At 45.2% G+C, this 24,223-nt stretch overlaps 1 protein-coding gene across 9 annotated transcripts in view; it reads right to left on the bottom strand.

The window, feature by feature from the left end:
- Positions 1-24,223, bottom strand: part of bcar3 (BCAR3 adaptor protein, NSP family member) — a 191,784-nt gene that overhangs the window by 33,377 nt on the left and 134,184 nt on the right. Inside the window, exon 1 of one of the 9 annotated variants that reach the window (XM_069939282.1) lies at positions 11,749-12,290. The exons of 7 other annotated variants lie outside the window; for them this stretch is intronic. In XM_069939282.1, coding sequence (XP_069795383.1) covers positions 11,749-11,829 — 81 coding nt within the window. In that variant the 5' untranslated portion in view covers positions 11,830-12,290. Of the gene's footprint in view, positions 1-5,158; positions 5,237-11,748; positions 12,291-24,223 lie in introns of those variants that run through there. One more of the 9 variants, XM_069939284.1, reaches the window with a different exon arrangement.

Here is a 24,223-nt window from a genome sequence, read left to right on the forward strand (position 1 = left end):
ACATTAGCAAATTTGCAGATGACATGAACTGGATGGTAGTGTAAAGTGTGAGGAGGATGTCAGGAAAATGCTGGGGGACTTGGACAGGTCAGGTGAGCGGGCAGATGCATGGAAGATGCAGTTTAATGTGGATAAAGATGAGGTTATCCACTTTAGTGGCAGGAACAGGAAGGAGGATTATTTTTTAAATGGAGTAAAGTTAGGGAGTGGGAAAGTGCAACGTAATCTAGGTGTCCTTGTACATCAGTCACTACAAGCTAGCATGCAGGTTTGACAAGCTGTGAAAAAGGCAAATGGCATGTTGGCCTTCATAAAAAGGGGAATAGAGTATAGGAGTAAAGATGTCCTTCTGCAGTTGAACAGGGCCTTGGTGAGACCACACCTGGAGTATTGTATCCAGTTAACATAATAATAACATAACAATTACAGCACGGAAACAGGCCATTAGGCCCTTCTAGTCCGCTCCGAACCAAACTCTCCTCTCTAGTCCCACCTCCCTGCACAATGACCATAACCCTCCACCTTCTTCTCATCCATATACCTGTCCAGCTTTTTCTTAAATAATAAAATTGACTCTGCCGCCACTATTTCTCCTGGAAGCTCATTCCACACCGCTACCACTCTCTGAGTAAAGAAGTTCCCCCTCATGTTACCTCTAAACCTCTGCCCCTTAACTCTTAACTCATTTCCTCTTGTTTCAATCTCTCCTACTCTTAACAGAAATAGTCTATCCACATCCACTCTGTCTATCCCTTTCATAATCTTAAATACCTCTATCAAATCCCCTCTCAACCTTCTGCGCTCCAAAGAATAAAGACCTAATCTGTCCAATCTCTCCCTATACTCTAGATGCTTAAACCCAGGTAACATTCTGGTAAATCTTCTCTGCACTCTCTCCACTCTGTTTATATCCTTCCTATAATTAGGCGACCAGAACTGCACACAGAACTCCAAATTAGGGCGCACCAACGTCTTATACAATCTCAACATCACCTCCCAACTCCTATATTCCACGCAATGATTGATAAAGGCCAGCATACTAAAAGCCTTCTTCACCACCCTATTCACATGAGTTTCTACCTGCAGGGAACGATGTACCGTTACTCCTAAATCCTTCTGCTCTTCTGTATTCATCAATGCTCTCCCATTTACTACGTATGTCCTGTTCTGATTCTTCTTACCAAAATGAAGCACCTCACACTTATCAGCATTAAATTCCATCTGCCATTTTTCAGCCCACCTTTCTAAGCAGCCCAAATCCCTCTGCAATCCTTGAAAACCTTCTTCATTATCCACTATTCCACCTATCTTAGTATCGTCTGCATATTTACTAATCCAATTCACCACCCCATCATCTAGATCATTAATATATATAACGAACAACAATGGGCCCAATACAGATCCCTGAGGCATACTACTGGTCACCGGCCTCCAGCCTGACAGACAATTTTCCACTACCACTCTCTGGCTTCTCCCTTTCAGCCAATGTTCAATCCATTTGACTATCTCAAAATTTATACCTAAAGTCTGCACCTTCCTAACTAACCTTCCATGAGGTACCTTATCGAAGGCCTTACTGAAGTCCATATAGACAACATCCACCGCGCTACCCTCATCCACATTCCTAGTCACCTCTTCAAAAAATTCAATCAGATTGGTCAAATAGGACCTTCCGCCCACAAATCCGTGTTGAGTGCTCCTGATCAGACCCTGTCTATCCAGATATTTATAAGTACTATCTCTAAGAACTTTCTCCATTAATTTACCTACCACAGACGTCAAACTTACAGGCCGATAATTGCCAGGCTTCCTCCTTGAACCCTTTTTAAATAACGGAACCACATGCGCAATACGCCAATCCTCCGGCACTATCCCCATCTCTAATGACATTTGGAAAATTACTGTCAGAGCCTCTGCTATTTCCTCCTTTACTTCTCTCAATGTCCTGGGGAAGATCCCGTCTGGTCCCGGAGACTTATCTACCTTTATATTCCTCAAAAGCCTTAACACTACATCTTTTGTAATCACTATATTCTCCATATTTACCCAATTTGCTTTTTTTTTATCTCACATATTCCAATATCCTTCTCCTTTGTGAATACCAAAGAAAAGAAACTGTTCAATATCTCCCCCATTTCTCTAGGCTCCACACACAGTTTTCCGCTCTGATTCTCTAAGGGACCAATTTTGTCTCTCGCTTTCCTTTTACCATTAACATATTTGTAGACCCCTTTTGGATTAATTTTCACCCTGCTTGCTATAGTCTCCTCGTACCTTCTTTTAGCTTTCCTAATTCCTCTCTTAAGATTTTTCTTACATTCAACGTATCTTTCAAACATCCCCTTAACACCATGCTTCTTATATCTAATGTATGCCTCCCTTTTTCTTCGAACCAAGTTTCCAATATTCCTTGAAAACCACGGCTCTCTCAAACCTTTTGCCCCTCCTTTTAACCTAACAGGAACATAAAGCTTTTGCACTCTCAAACTCTGATCTTTAAAAGACTTCCATCTCTCTACTACATCCTGCCTATAAAACAAATTGTCCCAATGCACGCCCTGTAAGTCCTTTTGCATCTCCTCAAATCTAGCTTTTCCCCAATCAAAAACCTCAACCCTTGGCCCTGACTTATCTCTTTCCATAATGACATTGAAGCTGATGGCATTATGATCACTGGACCCGAAGCGCTCGCCAACACTAACCTCCGTCACTTGACCCATCCCATTTGCCAACAGTAGATCTAACACTGCTCCTTCTCTGGTCGGCACCTCTACATATTGTTGTAAAAAACTATCTTGCACACATTTCACAAACTCTAACCCATCCAGCCCTTTCATAGAATGTGTTTCTCAATCTATATGTGGAAAATTAAAATCTCCCATAATTACAACCCTGTGCTTATCACAAATATCCACTATCTCCCTATAGATTTGCTCCTCTAGGTCTCGGTCCCCTCCGGGTGGTCTATAATACACCCCTACAAGAGTAACCTCTCCTTTCCCACTCCTCAGTTCCACCCAAATAGCCTCCGTGGACGAGCCCTCTAATCTATCCTGCCTAAGCACCGCTGTAATATTCTCCCTGACAAGCAATGCAACCCCACCTCCTCTTGCCCCTCCGACTCTATCACACCTAAAGCAACGAAACCCAGGGATATTCAGCTGCCAATCACATCCCTCCTGCAACCATGTCTCACTAATCGCTACCACATCATACTTCCAAGTATCAATCCACACCTTCAGCTCATCCACCTTTTTTGCAATACTCCTGGCATTAAAATATATGAATTTCAGAGATTTCCCAATTCTTAATCCCTGTTTTCCCTCATCTTTAATAACAACATTATTTCCTTTTCCTGCCAATTGCCCTTCATCTTCTTCCAGAGCATTTCCTTTCTCTATCACCTGCCCATCCATATTCAAATACTTACTACAAACTTTCTTTGTTTGCATTCTAACCTTCTCCTTACTGCTCTGTACTATTTTGTTCCCTCCCCCCAACCATTCTAGTTTAAAGGATCCTGAGTAGCCCTAGCAAATACCCCTGCCAGGATTCTGGTCCCCCTAGGATTTAAGTGTAACCCGTCCTTACTATACAGGTCACATCTTCCCCAAAAAAGGTCCCAGTGATCCAGAAACTTGAAACCCTGCCCCTTACTCCACCCCTTCAGCCACGTGTTAATCCTCCACCTCATTCCATTTATATTCTCACTGTCACGTGGCACAGGGAGTAATCTAGTCTTCTAATTTGAGGAAGGACATTCTCGCTATTGAGGGAGTGCAGTGTTGATTCAACAAGGTTAGCTCCCGGCTGGCGGGATCGACGTATGCCAAAAGGTTGGACAAATTGGGTTGTATACGTTAGAATTTAGAAGGATGAGGGGAGATAATGATTGAGTTATATAAGATTATTAAAGGATTGGACATGATAGAAACTGATTACATGTTCCCAATGTTGGAGGAGACTAGGACTAGAGGCCATAGTTTAAGAATACAGGGAAGGCCCTTTAGTAAACGGATGAGAATTTTTTTTTAACCCAGAGAGTTGGTTTGTGGAATGCTTTGCCGCAGAGGGTGGTCTGAATATGTTCAAGAGATAGTTAGATAAGGTTCTTGTGGACAGGGGAATTAAGGGTTATGGGGAGAAGCCAGGGACAGGGTACTGATAGTGGAAGATCAGCCATGATCTAAATGAATGGCAGTGCTAGATCAATGGGCCGAATGGCCTATTCCAGCACCTATTGTCTATAGGATTCTCCACTTTATTAGCAAGAAGAACAATTCTATTGTAAAGGAAAGGTGAGCTCCCACCTACACTTAATCAATGGCTATTAGATATTATGCCCTTTTTAAATCCGGAGAAAATTAGGCAAAATGTCACAAAAATCAAGATTTCTTTTGATAAGACTTGGGGCCCATTTATAGCTCACTTCCATAATTCGATTAACTCGGTGCAATGATGGATGTCACTGGGCATGCTTGTTCGGACCCCCTGAGGCCACTTGTTTGGATCTAACACGACTTACAATATGAATTTTAACCTTGATCGTTGCGAGTTTGAGTTTTTTTCTTTTCATTTTTTCTTACTTGCCTCTCACAATATTGTATGTATGACCATTTATTGGATTTAGAATCAAGTCTTATTGCTACTGTTACCATATGTTATTATTTGTAAATCATTCCAATTGATTTACTGCTTTTTTTTGTTTGTTTTTCTGATATCTTTTTTTAAGCTGCTCATGGTCATAAATTGTCCTCTTTCTTAACAATCCTCGATACACTTGATCCCTTTACGGTGCCAAGTGCCCAGGATTCTATTTCCTAATATCATTGGTATTAACTCATTTTGGTTCAAGGTTATTTTTGAAGATAACCTCACTTTTACACCTACACATTTATTAATTTGTTGCCATGTTCAAATTATGTGTTTTGGAAGGGGTTATGTGTCTTTCCAGACAATAATTTAATATTCCATTTGTAAATAAGATCTTCTGCTATCTTTTCACCTGCCACATGTTGACCAATTTGAGCCTCAATTAGGAACATCCCCTCCTTCAAAAAAAATGCTATAGATTTTGATTGGACAGCTAAATAATATTTTTAAAAATCAGTTAATCATAGTCCACCCAACGAATATCCAAAGTACTGTGGCGGCGCACATCCTTATGGCGAAACGGCCCCGCTTGTATCGCCACGTGGCAGGGCAGCCATGGGGAAATGGCGTCATCAGAGGTTTCTCTCCGACTCCAGCATCCCTTCCAGCGCCCACCCTGGGCAGCGATGATGACGTCACAATGCACCAGGTGACTGAGCTCCTGCTGCCCTTAAAGGGGCGTGCGCTGAATTTGAATAAAAACAGACATTAGCGACCCTCAACGTGGTGGCCGTGTTTCTTCCACTGCTCTCACCGCCACAGTGCATTTTTTTCATTGAGACTCTTGGCATCTTAGAATTCCATATAAATTGTCTGACATACTTTAAGAAAAAAACTTGTTGGTGTAAGAATGTGCAAAGATTGAAAGAAATATTGAAGTCTTGGTATGACTTTCATCTTAATACAACTGATCCTTGTCCATCAAACTAATGGGCAGGATCCTCCATCTACATAAATCCTCCTCAATCTTTCCAGGCACGGGGAGGTAATTCAATTTATATAAATTCCATAGGTTATCATCTGCCCTTATCCCTAAATATTTAAATACCCCCTTGTGGTCAATCAAATGCATTTCCTTGTTACAGGCCGGTCTTTGGCAGGAGGCATTGCTTGCCACACACTTGGCAGGTGAGGCCTGGAGGGGCAGCAGAGGCACTCCCTGTGCCTTTTCTCTCTGGCCCTTTTGAGCTTGTTCTCAGCAGCGCCCACACCATTTCTGATGGCTTCCCTCCTCTGTGAGCAATCTTGAGCCAGATCCTCCCACGTGGATGGGCGATGTCAGCTTTCTTGAGGCTCCGGTGCAGAAGATCCTTGGACCGTGACTGTCCTCCTCGTTTTCAGGTACGACAGACAATTGGCCGTTCGAGATGTTCTTGGGTAGTCTTCCGTCAGGCATTCTGATCAGTGCAGTTGGGCTGACATCACCAAGGTTGAAACTGCTGGCATCCCAGCTCGAGAAAGGACCTCGATTTTGGAGGCCTGGTCTCGCCAGGTGATCTTCATCAGAGAACGTAGGTGACGCTGCTGCAAGCTGACAATATGGGCACCACGTCTCACATCCATATAGTAAGGCTGACATGACAACGGTCCTGTACACTTGGTGGCCAACCTGATGTTCTGTGACCAAACCCGGTCTTTCAGGTGACCAAAGGCAAAGCAGGACTTTCTGGTTCTTGACTCAATCTCTCAGCCCTCAGGTTACAGCCACGACTGCAGCAAGTGGCAGGTTTCATTGGTAGTTGGTAGTGAGATTGATGATGGTAATGTTTATATGCACCAAAATTCTTGCTGCAGCTGAACAGATACTTGTAAATAGTAAACTAATTGAATTAAAAGAGACATCTAAGGGACAAATAGAAAAGATTTGGGTAGGGAAATGCTCTCTAAGCAGATGTGCCTTTCTTCCCCCTCTCCTCCTATTTCCCTCTCTTGATGTGTATTAGAAGGGAAATGTATCCTCACGCCCCTGTAATCAGTCAGCATCTGGTGTGTACAAGCACTTCTGGATCATCAAAAATCACTTGAAGAACGCTCTTACAAATGGAAAACAAGGTGGGGATGGGGATGGGTGGGGGTGGAGAAATCAAAGCAATGTCATAGCTGTTGGGCTGCTACAATCTGAACAAAAGCCTCCTGCCCACTGCCCTGTATTTCTGCACTAACGGCCACATGGGGTTAGCAGTCCTTGTCTGTGCTGCTTTCAAGGTGCTTCAGCTGCCTGTAATTATTGTTATTTCCATCCACAGGTGGATGGCAGTTAGACAGCATACCTCCCGAACTCAGGATCAGAGAGTCCAAGAGTGCAAACTCATCCCAAGTGTCTGCCCTAAACGAGCGATACACGTTAACCAGGGCAGGAATAGCAATCACTAGAGGACAACTGTACGAAGTGAAGGGAGGAAAGTTTAGGGGAGACATCAGGGATAAGTATTTTTATACGGTGTTGTGGGTGCCTGGATTACTTTGCCAGAGGTGGTGGTGGAGGCTGAATCATTAGGGGGCATTTAAGAGATTCTTAGGTACATAGATGAAAGAAAAATAGAGGGTTAGGAGGTAGGGAGGGTTTAGTGTTTCTTGGTAAGAATATATAGAGGGCTGAAGGGCCTGTAATGAGCTGGAGTGCTGTATGCTCTAATGCAATGTAACAAAGTCAGTGGAAGAACATGCTAATTCCCCGTTCAACATCCGCGGCCAAAGATTAATATCTATTCCCAACTGCTTTACCCACATTTTCCCTGATTAACTGGAGACAGGGAGGCCAACAGTGTTCATTTAAAATCTGCTCAGTCGGATCACCAGCACAAATACAGACTCAGCAACAAGAAGCACGGTGGCTAGAGAATGCAGCTTCACAGAGTCCACCCCTGCCGTTTGACAAACCAAACACCTGGGAGAACCACCTCAAAGTTCTCCCCACACGCCCTCCCCATCCATCTAAACTAGCCATTCTCAACCTTTCTTTTTGGTTCTGGACTCTGCTCAAAGGGTAATGGGTCCCCTTCCCTGTGAAGGAGTCAAGTTTTGGCTTCTCCTATCGACGAAATTTTTTAAAAAAACAGACAACATGCATGTTATGTAAAATGAAAGGAAACAGACAAAGGTTTTACTTAAATGTTCTGTGGCCCCTGGCCAGAGTTGAGAATGGCTGGTCTAGACTGACCTATTGTGACACAAGATGCCAGTAAACCCATGCCCTAATTCCACTGGGTTTCTTTCGGAATAGCTGAGCAACATATTCCCTCCCCTTCACCATGTTGGCAGCGGTGCCCCAGCACTGCCTGCCAGTTGATAGTTAGGAATGGCAAATATGTTTCATGCTGAGGGCAGCCCCCATTAACCAGAAATAGAATTTAGTTTCAAGAATGGGCTAACTGTGCCTTTAACCAAAATTCATTAACCACAGGAGGCTCTGAGTTCACTTTATATTGGATGTGGACAATCCAACCAGGTAAACAGGATCCAAGTTCAATAGCAACAATATAACTAAGTCAAACAATATCTCTGGACTTTTTTTATGGTGCATTGAGGGCTAGCAAGGAGAAAGGAGGCAGGCGACTTGGCCAGCATAAACGAACTGGGCTGTAGGACCAATCTCCAATGCTGTATGACTGTCTTCTTTGGCTTGGCTTCGCGGACGAAGATTTATGGAGGGGGTAAAAAGTCCACGTCAGCTGCAGGCTCGTTTGTGGCTGACAAGTCCGATGCGGGACAGGCAGACACGATTGCAGCGGTTGCAAGGGAAAATTGGTTGGTTGGGGTTGGGTGTTGGGTTTTTCCTCCTTTGCCTTTTGTCAGTGAGGTGGGCTCTGCGGTCTTCTTCAAAGGAGGTTGCTGCCCGCCAAACTGTGAGGCGCCAAGATGCACGGTTTGAGGCGTTATCAGCCCACTGGCGGTGGTCAATGTGGCAGGCACCAAGAGATTTCTTTAGGCATTCCTTGTACCTTTTCTTTGGTGCACCTCTGTCACGGTGGCCAGTGGAGAGCTCGCCATATAACACGATCTTGGGAAGGCGATGGTCCTCCATTCTGGAGACGTGACCCATCCAGCGCAGCTGGATCTTCAGCAGCGTGGACTCGATGCTGTCGACCTCTGCCATCTCGGGTACTTCGACGTTAGGGGTGTAAGCGCTCCAATGGATGTTGAGGATGTTGCGGAGACAACGCTGGTGGAAGCGTTCTAGGAGCCGTAGGTGGTGCCGGTAGAGGACCCATGATTCGGAGCCGAACAGGAGTGTGGGTATGACAACGGCTCTGTATACGCTTATCTTTGTGAGGTTTTTCAGTTGGTTGTTTTTCCAGACTCTTTTGTGTAGTCTTCCAAAGGCGCTATTTGCCTTGGCGAGTCTGTTGTCTATCTCATTGTCGATCCTTGCATCTGATGAAATGGTGCAGCCGAGATAGGTAAACTGGTTGACCGTTTTGAGTTTTGTGTGCCCGATGGAGATGTGGGGGGGCTGGTAGTCATGGTGGGGAGCTGGCTGATGGAGGACCTCAGTTTTCTTCAGGCTGACTTCCAGGCCAAACATTTTGGCAGTTTCCGCAAAGCAGGACGTCAAGCGCTGAAGAGCTGGCTCTGAATGGGCAACTAAAGCGGCTCATCTGCAAAGAGTAGTTCACGGACAAGTTTCTCTTGTGTCTTGGTGTGAGCTTGCAGGCGCCTCAGATTGAAGAGACTGCCATCCGTGCGGTACCGGATGACTGTGAAACACTAATAAAAGTATTCTGCCCATTTCTCTCTTCCCATGATCATCAGGGAGTGTGTGTGCTGGGTCAAAGCTTCCAACTTCCCTTCCCAGACTTCCCAGGCTGTGTAACCTGCACCCACTTGCGGTACCCAGGGGCACCTTGTTTCACATCAGGACCTGCCTGGCTCCATCTCTGCACCTGCCACCCACCTCTGACCCGCGACTCTGCTCCTCCAAAAGATCAGGACCATCTCTCCAGACCAGAGCCATACCCTGAGCACATTAACACTGTGTGTCTCTCTCCCCCCCCCCCCCCCCCACCACCCCCTGCCGATCGGCAGGGCAGAGATCTGCCAAGACCACAAAACTATTACCAACTCCCTCAGAAATGTCTGTTGGCTTTAGAGAAGGATCCCCAGGCTGTCTAACTCTTCCAATTTTCAATCCTTCCGAAATTATTAAAAGCAAAAGAGGGGCCAGACTTTGGATTCTGAATCCAAAAAGTGATCGCGATTACCACGGGCACAGCACTAGAAGGAAGGAGACACAGTGGGGCAACTGACCATTTCCATCCATGACCCACTGAGACCCTCCAGCATCCTGTACTTGCAGGGACAAGAGTGAAGTGCCCGGACGTGGAGATCAGGACCATCTCTCCAGACCAGAGCCATACCCTGAGCACATTAACATCTCCCCCCCTCCCTGCCGATCAGCAGGACAGAGATCTGCCAAGACCACAAAACTATTACCAAGAGATTGCCTCAGGCCCAAAGCATGGTCTGGCACTCCAGTCCCCCTGACCAGCTGATTCCCCCAGCAGTGTGTTGGTTCTAAAGACCAGCAGCCTCCAGTGAAGAGACAGGCATGACAGCCCTCACTCTCTTCTCCCTCCCCCTTGGGAGAGAAGGTTTAAGTCTGTTAATGCACACACCATCAAGCTCTTGAATGAACCCCACGCAAGCTTGCCCTTGCTTGGTGCAAATTGATTTTCCTTTTCATTGCAGATTTTTCAGATTTATTGTCGGAGTACATGCATCACATACAACCCTGAGATTCTTAGGCAGAATTACCACTCATTGGTCGCGCAAAAGTACACAGTAAGCAACCCAACACTTTGCAAATTGTGCTTTTTACAGGGTGAGAGAGAACCGGTGAGTCTGTTCGCAGAAGAACACTGTCCTGGACACACAGTGACCAATACATTGGCTGGACACACAGTGACGAATACATTGGCCGGACACACAGTGACCAATACATTGGCCAGACACACAGTGACCAATACACTGGCCGGACACACGGTGACCAATACACTGGCCGGACACACGGTGACCAATACATTGGCCGGACACACGGTGACCAATACATTGGCCGGACACACGGTGACCAATACATTGGCCGGACACACGGTGACCAATACATTGGCCGGACACACGGTGACCAATACATTGGCCGGACACACGGTGACCAATACATTGGCCGGACACACAGTGACCAATACATAGGCTGGACACACGGTGACCAATACATTGGCCGGACACCCCATCCAGAGGACCTGGCTGACCATGGTTTCTCTCTCAAAGGGCAAACGACGGGCGAACCCATTCCTTTCCGCTGAATCATTTGCTGCTTCTTTTGAGAGAGAGAGAGATATATATAGGCGATCTGAGTGGAACTTGCGGTGGGCTATTTTGGAGCATTCCCTCAGCTCCAAGCTAATCATAACGCGAGAGAGCCGAGTTGGCTCAGAAACTCCAGCAAAGTTCCCATGAGTTAGTTACAGTCTTAAAACTGCGAGCCACCAGAAAGGAGCGAGTAACTCGGGCGGAACACCGAGGGGGGGTTGGGTTGGGGGTCCCCGTCCGAAAGGAGGGGCGGCACAGGCTATTCCAATGTTGTCACAGCTGCCCCCGTGCAAGGGTCCCGGTTCAGTCCCCCCCCGCTACCCCCTCCCCGCTACCCCCTCCCCGCTACCCCCTCCCCGCTACCCCCTCCCCGCTACCCCCTCCCCGCTACCCCCTCCCCGCTACCCCCTCCCCGCTACCCCCTCCCCGCTACCCCCTCCCCGCTACCCCCTCCCCGCTACCCCCTCCCCGCTACCCCCTCCCCGCTACCCCCTCCCCGCTACCCCCTCCCCGCTACCCCCTCCCCGCTACCCCCTCCCCGCTACCCCCTCCCCGCTACCCCCTCCCCGCTACCCCCTCCCCGCTACCCCCTCCCCGCTACCCCCTCCCCGCTACCCCCTCCCCGCTACCCCCTCCCCGCTACCCCCTCCCCGCTACCCCCTCCCCGCTACCCCCTCCCCGCTACCCCCTCCCCGCTACCCCCTCCCCGCTACCCCCTCCCCGCTACCCCCTCCCCGCTACCCCCTCCCCGCTACCCCCTCCCCCCCCCCATCTCTCCCAAGTGCCTACCTTGTATCCAATGTAGGAGGTCCGGTAGAAGCAGCACAGGGCTTCCGAAAGAGCTCTTAACACGCTGCATCTCTCCGTCATGTTCCAGGACGTTGATGTTAAGAGGGACCCTGGCAGACGGGTCTGAAGCAGTGCCGTGCAGCCGAGAGCCCACACCCCAACTCCTCCCGGGCAGCCTGGTCCTCCGTCCACTCGGCGCTTTGGGGTGCCCCCCTTAACGAATAAGACGCGGAGGCTCCCTCAGCAGACCATGTATGGGCAGGGCGGGAGGTTCCCCACCCCCCTCCAGTGAATCCCCGCTGTTCGACACACTCTCTCCACCGTCTGGGAACAGACTTCGGCAGAGAGGCGTTTTGAGATAGATATCTATAGGTTTTATAGGTTCCACGTTCACTGCTGCCAGTTGGTCCGGACCTTACCTAGACCATACCATTGCCATGAGCTCCTCTCTGCAGTCCAACAGTCTGCTCTGAATCAACTGATACTCCCCTTGTTCAATCAAAACTGCTGGGTTGGAATACAGATTTACTCATCAAATTATACAGACCATGCCTTCCCCATAGCACTCCCCCATTCATGAAGCCACTCCTGACTAATTGCCAAAAGGACCTTCAATGTACGAGGTGCCAACTCCCAAACCTCCGAATCAACTACAATCTGGGAAAAATAATTACCTGCTGCCTTGCTCGATTTACATTTTCATCTAACAATTCATTAGGAGTCTCACTGAAGGGCTGACCTCAGGTCGGCCCAGAACAGAGCAACTGCTCTCTCAGCGTCAATATGGTCGAAAGAAACTACTCATTATTCACCCACGCAAAATTAAACGGACAACACCTCTTAGTAGCCATCTAACCAAAACTGCTCCAGAAAGTGCCACACGCTCAGATCTTCCACCCACTCCAGACATTCTGTGAGGCGCTGCCTGAGGAAGGCAGCCAACAGCATAATGGACCCCATCACCCTGGGCACAGGGTGCTCCTTCTCACTGCTACCTTCAGGCAGAAGGCCACCCCCTCTAAGTTCAAGAACAGTTTATTTCTAACTGTTTTCAGGCTCTTGAACTTCCCCTTGGTACAATAATCACTGACTGCTCTGACACCACAAAAGGTCTGTCTGCAGTGTGGCAAGACACCATTTTACATAAAGTATCACTGTGAATATTACCTATTGTATTTATTGCCTTTTTAATTAAATGGTGTACTATTGTACACCATTGTACCATTGTACTATTGCTCTTCACCTCCGCCTCCCACAAGTACCTGTTCGGCTGCAGCAAGAATTTCAGTGCACATGTACGTTGTCCAATGTATATGACAAACTTATTATCGTTCCAATCATTTTGTTTTTCTCTTGATGGGTCGCCATTCCAACTGAAGTCACACTTTGCACAGAGCTTCTTCCTTGCGTGGTACCTGAAGTTACCTCCCATCTTCTGCTCCTTTCCTTATTCTATGGAATGATCTAGTCTGGGCACTTAATCTTCAGGGTGTTTGGTTCAGTGCGGAGGGTGCTGCACTGTCAACGGTACCTCGTTTCAGATGGCATTTTAAACTGAGAACCTGCCTGGCTACAGAGGTGAGACACTGAATCTTATTTTAATTAAATCAGGAGTCTTCTCCTGGAACTCTCTCCACTCAGCATCAATCAACCCAATCAAATCCTTCCTGTGTACACACCGAGGCTCTGCCGATAGAAGGTCAATGACTATATTTCAAAATTAGTTCACTGGTGAGGAAGTACTTGAGGACATCTTGAGGAAGTGAACGAGCTCGATCAATGTCGTTTTGTTTTAAAATTGAGTGCTAGCTGTCTCTCAGTAGCTGGATTTCTGCTCCGTTACTGAAGATTCGCTCCAGAAATCTGGTACAAACACAAAGGCCAATACCATGCAGTTCTCCAATATCTGCTTGTTCAAAAACCTCCCGTGGTTTGGCAACTGGCTGACTGACTGCTAATCAATGAAACTCACCTGGGCCCCATTCTCCTGAACGTATCATGGCCCTGGTTTCCACGTTCCCGTTTAAAAAATCACCAGGTCAGTTTCCCACCCTCCCATGAAATTTACTGAGTTCACTGTGGAAACTAATCTACAGTCCTGCTATGTAACATGAAAAAGTGAATGAAAAGAAAATTGGAGTACTAATTGGAATAAAATTCAACAGTTCAGGATGTCTACCACTCCAGGATCAAAGTCCTGACTGTAGATTATTGATGTTTTATTGTATTGAGCGAGGGTCCACCTGAAAGACAACACTTTGCCATAAGATATTTTTTTCTGACATCTATTTGGAAACAACCATCAGACACTGATACAAAGAGCTACGAAATTATCCACCGTGTTCTCGCTGTTAATTCATCTCATGTTCGTAAAGATAATCAACACCCTCAAATGTGACAAACTCTGCGCTGTTCCTTTTATAAATTTGTTCTATAAATAATTTGTTTAACACAAGTGATATATATTTATGTTAATATAGGAGCATCAAAAAGCAGGACAGCTGGCAGGGAAATAACTACTTTGCACAGGCTGTGATATTGATGAATGGCATCCTGTAACCAAATAAATTATTCCAAAATATTTATACATATGCTGGCCGAGTACCCTTTATCCTAAGATCCAAAAACTGAATTTTTTTAAAGCGCCGACATGAGGTCACAAGTGGAAAAAATTTCAACACCTGACTTGCCCATGTGGGGCTCTGAGCTTCTGTTTGATTATAATAACAGAAAAAAAATGAAATCTTTGCTACTGGCCGGGAAGAGCTGTGTCCAAGTCTTCAGAACTGGCTGCAGCCAGATTTGGCAAAGGTGACTCCATGCTCAACATCACATCAAAAAAATTGCCTCGGGCTCCTGGGCAGGAGCGGGGACTGGCGGCAGCGGTGGGGAGGTTTTGGAGACTGGCAGCGGCGGTGAGGTGTTGGGGACTGGTGGCGGCGGCGGGGAAGTGTGGGGGACTGGCGGCAACGGCGGGGAGGTGTGGGGGACTGGTGGCGACGGCGGGGAGGTGTGGGGGACTGGTGGTGGCGGCATGGAAGTGTTGGGGACCGGAAGTGGTGGAAGGGAGGTGTCGGGACCAGCGGCGGCGGGGAGGAGGTGGTCTTCTTTTGTAAGCTGAGATCAAGGATTTTTTGATAAGTACTAAACATTATTTTTTTGTGAATTTTCCATTTGTGGCGATATGTCAGCGCTCAAAAAGTCTGTCATTGTTTGTTGTTGCAGTTTAACTGCTGATGGTACAGCGCTGCTTAGTCCCATTGTTCCGAAAACCAAAAAAAAGTCTGGTGCCATGCAATTCGGATAAGGGGTACTTGGCCTGTATTTATTTTCTATTATATTCTGTACATGATTATGATGAGCTATGTATTGTGTGTCTGGAGAAACTGTTTCCTCTGGTTATATATGTAGTTAGGTAACAAACTTGATCTTGAGAGATCTCTCAGTAGCATTAGTACACAATTGTTGGTGATATATTCAAAATCTTAAATGGCAAAATGTTGGGACAGGGTTGGTCTGGTTTCCAATAGCTAATGGCCAAAAATAAGGACCAGGGGTTCAGTATTATGAATAAAGGTTCAAGATTAAAGGGCTGAGGAAAATTTGTCAAGGTAGGTAATTTCTCCCAAATTCAAGGCTTGATTGGTTAGGATAAAGGAAAAGAATTAAAGGGCAGAAGGAAATGACAAGTGCAATTACAATTGTTTGCTTGTATGGCGTATCAAGGTCAATGGGCTGTCTCTACTAATAGCCTGTTTTCAAGTTGGAACTTCTGTAACAGTAATCCATAGAAATACATAAATTTGTGGCATGGTTAGCGCAACGCTAGTACAGCGCCAGCGACCCAGGTTTGAATCTGCCGCTGTCTAAAAGGAGTTTGTATGTTCTCCCCATGTCTGCGTTGGTTCATTCCAGGTGCTCTGCTTTGCTCCCACCCTCCAAAGAGGTTTAATAGGTCACACGATGCAATTGGTCACCACAGGATCATGGGCTGGAAGGGCCTGTTACCATTCTGGGTCTCTAAATTTAAAAAAAATTAAAAATGGAAAGAAATGGGTTGCTTCAGGTGTTCTGGCAAATTATTAAAGGATGAATCATTCTTCTGGACCATCAGTTTCTGCACATGTGGTTTATGTGGGTGAGACAGATACTCCACAAGACAGGACATTCCCACCTTGAGGTAACAGTAACTGGGAAATTTCAGATTCAAATTCCTTTCATGTATACTCCATCTGACACTTAACTGTGAAACATTACCATTTGGGAACTATACCTGTTCTCTGCTCAGCAACTGAAGGCCAGTTAAAAACATTTTGCAGCAAGCCCTTAAAGAGCATTTTTTTTAAAATAGAGCTGTTTACAATGCGCTGCCATTTCACACACTACAACCGTGACAGTCCTACAGTGCTTCTTGACTTTCCCTTCCATTGTGTGATGAATCAGACTCACGTCTTTTGTCAGGTTTTAATTGATAATTCCATGTAAACGCAAAATGCAAACTGTTGGAATAACATAATGGGTCCAGCAGCATCCTTGAGGGGAGATGAACATAAGAAATAGGAGCAGGAGTCAGCCATTTGGCCCATCGAGCCTGCTACACCATTCAATGAGATCATGGCTGATCTGATGATAGGCTCATCTCCACCAACTTGTCTTTTCCCCATATCCCTTGATTCCCTATGTACAAATCTCTCTATCCTGGTCTTAAATATATTTACTGAGGACCCCTCCACTGGTTCAATGGGCAGTGAATTCCATAAATTCACCTCTCCCTGGGAAAAGCAGTTCCTCCTGATCTCCATCCTAAAGATTATACCCTGGATCTATCTTATCTATGCCTTTCATAATACAGTCCAAGGTGACTCAATCTCTACTCATAGGCTAACCCCCTCATCTCTGGAATCAACCTGGCGAACCTCCTCTGCACTGCCTCCAAAGCCACTACATCCTTCCTCAAGTAAGGAGACCAGAACTACACGCAGTACTCCAGATGCGATCTCACCAGTACCTTGAACAGTTGCAGCATAACCTTCCTGCTTCTAAATTCAATCCCTATAGCAATGAAGGCCAACATTACATTTGCATTTTTGACAGCCTGCTGCACCTTTTGCAATTCATGCACCAATGCTCCGAAGTCCTTCTGCACAGCAACATGGTACAATCACTTTCTATTTAAATAATATTCTGATGTTCCATTTTTCTTTCCAAAGTGGAATAGTCAATGCTTCTAGTCAACAGTTCCAATCCCCTAGGTGAACTACTGGGCACCAGTGCTGTCAACATGAGTTCTCCCCCTCGCAGCAAGCTCCAGTTTCTTCCCTCTCCAAGCTTGGAGGTGAATGGACTTAAATAGGTGTGAGTGTGAGAGAGAATGGGTGACATGGAGAATAAGTGGGAGAATGTGATTGCTCCATGAGCTGGCATATACTTGGTGGGCCAAATGGCCTCCTTCACTGTTGTGCGAAACATCACACAACACGAGTATTATCATGAACAAGAAATGGGAGCAAATCTGCATACAGCAAAGTCTCTCGCACCATTAACTATGAGAGAAAAATATCCTACATTCAGTGGATACAAGGTTTCAAGTTCATGGTCAAATGGAACCTTATTTATGGTAAATGGCTTCAGAGCCACTGGTCAAAAGGAGCATTTCCAACATTGCAGTTCAAAAATCACAAAAAGTCATAACAAAAATGAAATTACTAAGTAAAACATGTAGTATGTAAACAAGGAAAAGTTCAGTAGAAAACAAAAAGGATTCCAATGTCAAGATCAATATTTATCATAATCTGCTTGGGAAAAATATCCAAACCATTTGGGATGTTCAAAATCACCCAGCGACTACAACTGGTTTAGTTAATGAGACAGGTATTCTCTCGTGCGAGACACGTGGATAAAAGTCCCTATGAAATCAGAGACTGGCCAATAGATGACCTTGAGTTCCAAACTCTCTCTTCAACGGAAAAGTGCGAACGACTTAAAATGTGTGAGATTCATAACGCAAAGTCAGGAGAGAAGTTTGGGGATGGTGGTCAGCAACGTGAAATTGGCAGCACAGTTTACATCGATCAGTGAGACCAAACTCAGTTGCTTTTGCGGATGGACAATCAAAGTAGAGTAAAAACTCGTGTCATCCAGAATTCATGTAACTGGCAACCTCAAGCAACTTACAAAATAAAATCATGGAAAATAAGTAAGAAATAAAATGTTTTAAAAACATTTAAAAGAGTAAAAGTAAATGTCCTCTGAAGTAACACATAAACCTTTGAAGATGGGAGCAAATATTCAGCCAGCGGAGGGCCTTAGTCATGCTTTGCTCGTAGCAGCTGTTTGAATCAGTTGTGTGAAACAGCAATGGCGTCGCCCACGATGAAGAGCTGGTTGATACCACTCGCTATTGGGGTGACTCTCTTAAAGTGTCTCCTTATCCTTGCTTAGTAAGGGTCTTTATCTTTAATAGTATATTATTAAGTCTATACCTGCTTTGAGAAAGAGAACTTAACAGGACCTATGAGAATCCTGCAAAGGCTGAGGGCCATGTGATATCTGTCTTTGAGGCTGACGTCAGAACGTTACTCAAGAGGGTGAACGCTCGAAGGCTTCAGGCCCTGATGGCGTATCTGGCAAGGTACTGAGAATCTGTGCCAACTAGCCGGAGTGTTCATGGACTTTTTAAATCTCTTACTGCTGAAGTTGGAAGTTCTCAAGCTGAAGTTGGAGGTTCCCACCTGCTTCAAAAGGACATCAATCATCCCAGTGCCCAAGGTGGGCCACCTCAATGACATCTACATCTACTACAACAAAATGCTTTGAAAGGTTGAAAGAATTAACAAGTGCCTAAGCCTGGTGTTCCCAATCTTTTTGTTCCTCTGTACCCTTTGGGCATTTTTATAGGTTCCCGTGTACTCTAAAAATTAAGGATTAAAAAAAACATGACATTGTGCTACCTGACTGCAACTTACGATACCGTGTATTGTACAGTAGTGGTTATTCTCTCAGACCCAATGTACCCCCTGAAAAGTGTAAATGTACCACTGGGGGTACATGTACCCCAGGTTGGGGACCCCTGACCTAAGCAAAGGATTTGCCTATCGTTGCAATTGCTCCACAGCAGACGCACTATCCCTGGCTCTCCACTCAGCTCTGGATCTAGAAAAGGACAACTCATACCCAAGTTGCTCTTGATTGGTGACAGCTTAGCCTTCAACACCATTGTTCCCAAAGTGCCGGTTAACAAGCTTCACACCTTGGGCCTCTGTACTCCCCTTCTGCAACTCAACCCTTGACTTCCTCATCGGAAGACCACAATCAGTATGAATTGGAAACAATGTCTCCTCCTCACTGACAATCAACATAGACACACCCCAAGGATGCGAGCTCAGCCCACTGCTCTGTTCACGCTATACCCGTGACTGTGTGGCCAAGCGCTCTTCATATGCTATCTACAAATTTGCCGACGGCACCACCTTTGTTGGCAGTGTCATACCAACAATCTTGCATTACTGCTAGCAAAACCAAGGATATGATTGTGGACTTCAGGAGAAAGTCAGGGGAACGTGACCCAGTCTTCATCGAGGGCTCAGCAGTGGGGAAGGTCAACAACTTCCCATTCCTGGTGTCAAAATCTGTGAGGATCTGTCCTGGAGCCTCCATGTTGATGCAATCATAAAGAAGGCTCACGAGTGGCTATACTTTGTGAGGAGATTCGGTACGTCACCGTAGACTTGCATATTTCTATAGGTATACCATTCTGACTGGTTGAATCACTATCTGGTATGGAGTTGCCAAGGAACAGACTACAGAGAGTTGTGAACTCATCCAGCACCATCATGGGCTCAAACTTCACTCCATCGAGGACATCTACAAGAGGTGATGTCTTAAGAAAGCAGCCTCTATCCTCAAAGACCCCCTCCACCCAGCCCATGCCCTCTTCACTCTGCTACCATATGGAAAAAGGCACAGCAGCCTGAAGACGAGCACTCAACGGCACAAGGACAGCTTCTTCTCCACTGGCATTGAATGATCAATAAACCACAGACACTGCCTTACTTTAATTTTTACTTGCACATTTTTTAAATTTGTGAGTTAGTTTCGATGAATGTTTTGCACTGTTGATGGTGTTGTAAAACAACAAATTTGGTGACATGGCATAGCAATAAATTCCGATTCTGAGTGGGGGGGGGAGGGGGTTTAATTCACTATTATGTTCCTCTTTCAGGCAGCTCCGTGAAGGGGGAGGTACCTGCAGCAACGGTTAAAAGTTTTCAAGGAATGTGACTGAAAATAAAGCAAAATGTTTTAAGGGTTACATATTCAAGTGAAGTTTGTTCAATGTAAGTACAGTATTGTATTTTTTTTTGTCTTTTAAACTGTTTATTTTTAATGCAGGTGTATGAGTTAGGCATTGTAAGAGTGAGCCTCAAGCAACCGGTAAACTTGATTATCCAGTACCTTCCGATCTTTGTAGGTGCTGCATATTAGGGGTTTTACTGCACCAGTGATTTCTCTCTCTCAATTATGGTTTTAACACAGCTGTCGCGATAATTTCCCATTGACCATTTTCACACTTATTTCCCGGAGTGGGTATTCTCATAGGAAGGAGGTTTTGAATCACAGTAATTTCGGAGGCTGGACGTCAGCTGACGTCGACTGTGGTGTAGGCCCTGCTTGCAATGTGTTAATGTTATTCACCTGCATCCAAAAAAGCCCCAATACAGAAGAGCAAAATGGCTCTAGATCCACAGATCCTGTTAATGTCAACATCACTCCAATAATTCAACATAATGGTTGGCTGGTAAGTAAATGTCACTTTGCTTCACACTTAAACGTGTTGCAATGTTGTGAGCGGAGCGCCTCATCATCTACGTCGCATTAATTAGCCCATTGTTGTGGACCACTGCAGACCCCGGGCAGTCCGCAAAATTCTCTCAGGCTGCTGCAGGAATTATTTCACAATGGGAATGAGTGACTCATTTCTGTTCCAAACTTTTTACACAGCCTGCATTGTGGGAATTTTGTGAAAATTTCCCATTACGCAGCAGCTGTGTGAAATTCACAATTGACAACAAACAGTAAAAAAAAATAGACCGTTAAAGAAATTGATGCTCAGTTTCTTTATAATGCCTTTATAATACTGGTGATTGGGACTAGATCTGGGTTCGAATCCCGCGCTGTCTTTAGGAGTTTGTACGGTCTCCCCCTGTCTGCATGGTTTTCTTCCCACCGTTCAAAACATATAGGTTAATGGGGTCTGAATTGGGCGGCACGGAATTGGCCTGTTACCGTGCTGTGTGACTCAATTAAACTTTAAAAATTAATCTGTTGAAGTAAATGTCGGCGAGCAGTGGGAAAGGAATGTTATTAACATGCAAGGTGTGGAGCCCAGATATTAAATAGCATAGACCTATGAACTGTACAAAAACCCCAATGAATAATACTCTAAAATTACTGGCGGAAGAGATGCTTTCTCAGGAAATAAATTGTCTGGCAGGCCAATGGAAATAGAAAACCTGCATTTCTCGCACTACTTCAGACACCTCAACACATCTCACAGTCAATTAAGTGTTTCTGAGATAAACAGGAGAAACTGTGGATGCTGAAGAACTGGAGCCACACCCCAAATGCTGGAGGAACTCGGGTAGTATTAAAAACACACAGTAAATGCAGGAGGAAGTCAGCCACTCTCACCATGGGAGACATTACCGACATTTCAGGTCTTGAGTCCTATTTCAAAGCAAAAAAGCAGGCAGACGTCTCAATAGAGATTCAGAGAGAAAGATAGAAAAATGGGAGGGGGAAGAGTCCAGACCAACAAAAAGGTGTTGACGATATGATAAGAGGAAAGGTGAGAATTGATTGCAGCTCTGTGAAAGGAGAACAGGGGGCAAAGGGTTGAGGGGGGAAAGAGAGAACGAGAACACTAGAGGAAAGGAGATGGGATGAAGATGTGGGGGGGGGGCGTTTGGGCATAGAGACTGTTTATGTTTTGGGCTGAAACCTATCATTGGGAACTCATGCTTTTGAGATGCTATTGTGACAGAGTACATAGATGAGTTTTTGGGAGATAAATTGGGGAAGTTTTGTAGAGTAGGTTACATACAAACACTTTAAAACAGATATTTAAAATACTGGAGCTCTGCCAAATGCTAGACATATCGAGGCCTCAGACCTTTTTCAAGAGCTTTGAAGAGTGCTCAAGAGACTTCGCTGATAGATTGTTGTTTACAAAAGGCAACAGATGAAAGGGCATGTCAGAGCCACTGCTGTCTGGAAGCGAGCTTGATGTTCTGAGAGGGTCATGGTTTTGCAAGCAGAGAGAGTCAAACAGGTTTTCTCTGAGTGAGAGAGAGAGAGAAAGAGATCACTTGTACAGTGTTACAGCCAGCAGACAACAGCTGGGACTGGAAAAGGACAAGCTGGCAAGCTTATGGAAATCCCCATTTTCTGAAGACGGCTTGGTCAAAGCCCTTGTGGTTCATGCAAGAGGAGAGGACTGGCTGTCTAATCTTTCACTTGGAATAAAAGAAACAAAAAGGCCCTCTGTGGTGACCTGAAAGAAAGAGATTATTATCTGGAGAACCCTGAAGGGGCAAGTTTCTTCAGCAAGTGGCTGATTAAAATGGAATCAGTTGTGGATGTCCTGGAACAACATATCTCTGAAAACCGACAAGCACCTTCCTGAGCAGTAAAGTAACCATTTACCTTTCAAGCACCAAAGCCTGGTGAACTTTATAAATGTTAAATTCTGTGCACAATATAAAAATTGCCAACTTCGAGGAATGAGAAGTGAGATTGTACTGTGAACCAAAGAACTTTTCTGAACTTACGTGTGCTTAGAATTAGAAAGAGGTTGAGTTAAGTAAGTCAATAGAGATAAGTTAGAATTTGATTCTATTTTCATGTTTAAAGATAATTAAAAGCAACTTTTGTTTAAGTAACTATTTGTCTTGGTGAATATCTATTGCTGCTGGGGTTTGGGGTCCTCTGGGCTCGTAACACTATCATGTGGAAAATGCAGCAGGCATTTTGAGCACAGCAAGTTCCCACATTAATGGTGTAATTCTGCACAGGAAAGCAGGAAGGAACATTGCAGTAGTGACAGAATGAGATGTGATTTCAGAATTTACAGTACAGGCACAGGGAACAATGGCACTGTAGCTTTTCAAATCTGACCATGTGGCCATCAGCTGGTATGGTCCTCTGTGAGCATGTGAGGGGCAGATCCTGTCAATTTCTGCTTTGAGCCATCTCAGAATCAGAATTTATTGTCAATGACAAGTGATGAAATTCAGTGTTTCACGATTTAACATAGATTTACATGGAGGCAGCTCATCTGCAGAGAAGGGTTTGCTTTGCAAGCAGTCCAGCAAGTCAACTCTAATGTATATGCAGCCATACAAAAAAGAGCACCCGCAATTTACACTCTGCAGGGTTACAGTGAGAATATCTATCAGTATATATAGATATATATCTATAGATACCTATATCTATATCTATATATCTATATCTATCTATATATCTATACACACACACACTGATATATATAGAATGGGCCTTCAGGAGCCTGATAGCTGCAGGGAAGAAACAGTCTTTGAACCTGCTCGTGTGCGATTTCACACTCGATCTGAATTTATTGTCACGAACACGTCACAAAATTCGTTGTTTTGTGGTAGTATTACAGGTGAAAACAATTAGTGCAAAATACAAGAAAGTGAGGTAGAGTCTGTGGTTCATTGTCCATTCAGAAATCGGATTGTAGAGAGGAAGAAACTGCTTTTTTTTTGCTGCTGGGTGTTTATCTTCGTGCTCCTGTACCTCCTCCTAGATGGTAGCAGAGTGAAGAGGGCATGGCCTGGGTGGTGGGGGTTCTTGAGTGCAGAGGCTGCTTTCTTAAGGCATCATCTCTTGTAGATGCCCTCAGTGAAGTGAAGAATGGTGCTGGCCAACTTCACAGCTCTCTGTAGTCTTTTCCTGTCCTGTGCATTGGCACCTCCATACCAGACAGTGATGTAACCAGTCAGAATGCTCTCCACGGTCCATCTGTAGAAATTTGCAAGAATCTTTGGTGACGTACCAATTCTCCTCAAACTCTTCACAAAGAATGGCTGCTGGTGAGCCTTCTTTAGGATGACATCACCATGCAGGCCCCAGGACAGATCTTCAGACATCTTGACACCCAGAAATGTGATGTTCTTAACCTGCGAGGAGGACTGGTTTGTGTTCTCCTGGTTTCCACTTCCAGAAGTCCGGCAATCAGTTCCTTAGCTTTATTGGCATTGAGTGCAAGGTTGTTGTTGTGACACCACTCACTTTTGATCCTCCTTTCTTAATTACTTGAATTTAAATGCCATGGTGGTTTACAAACTTACATCTATCTATGGATCTGACTGCTGGTCTTGTGTTCCTTTGCAGCTGTTGACCTTTTCCAGCTTATAGTATTGGCAACAATGTTTGCTCCATACACCAACCAGTC

This window comes from Narcine bancroftii, chromosome 5 (assembly GCF_036971445.1).
Source record: "Narcine bancroftii isolate sNarBan1 chromosome 5, sNarBan1.hap1, whole genome shotgun sequence".
Taxonomy (NCBI): domain Eukaryota; kingdom Metazoa; phylum Chordata; class Chondrichthyes; order Torpediniformes; family Narcinidae; genus Narcine; species Narcine bancroftii.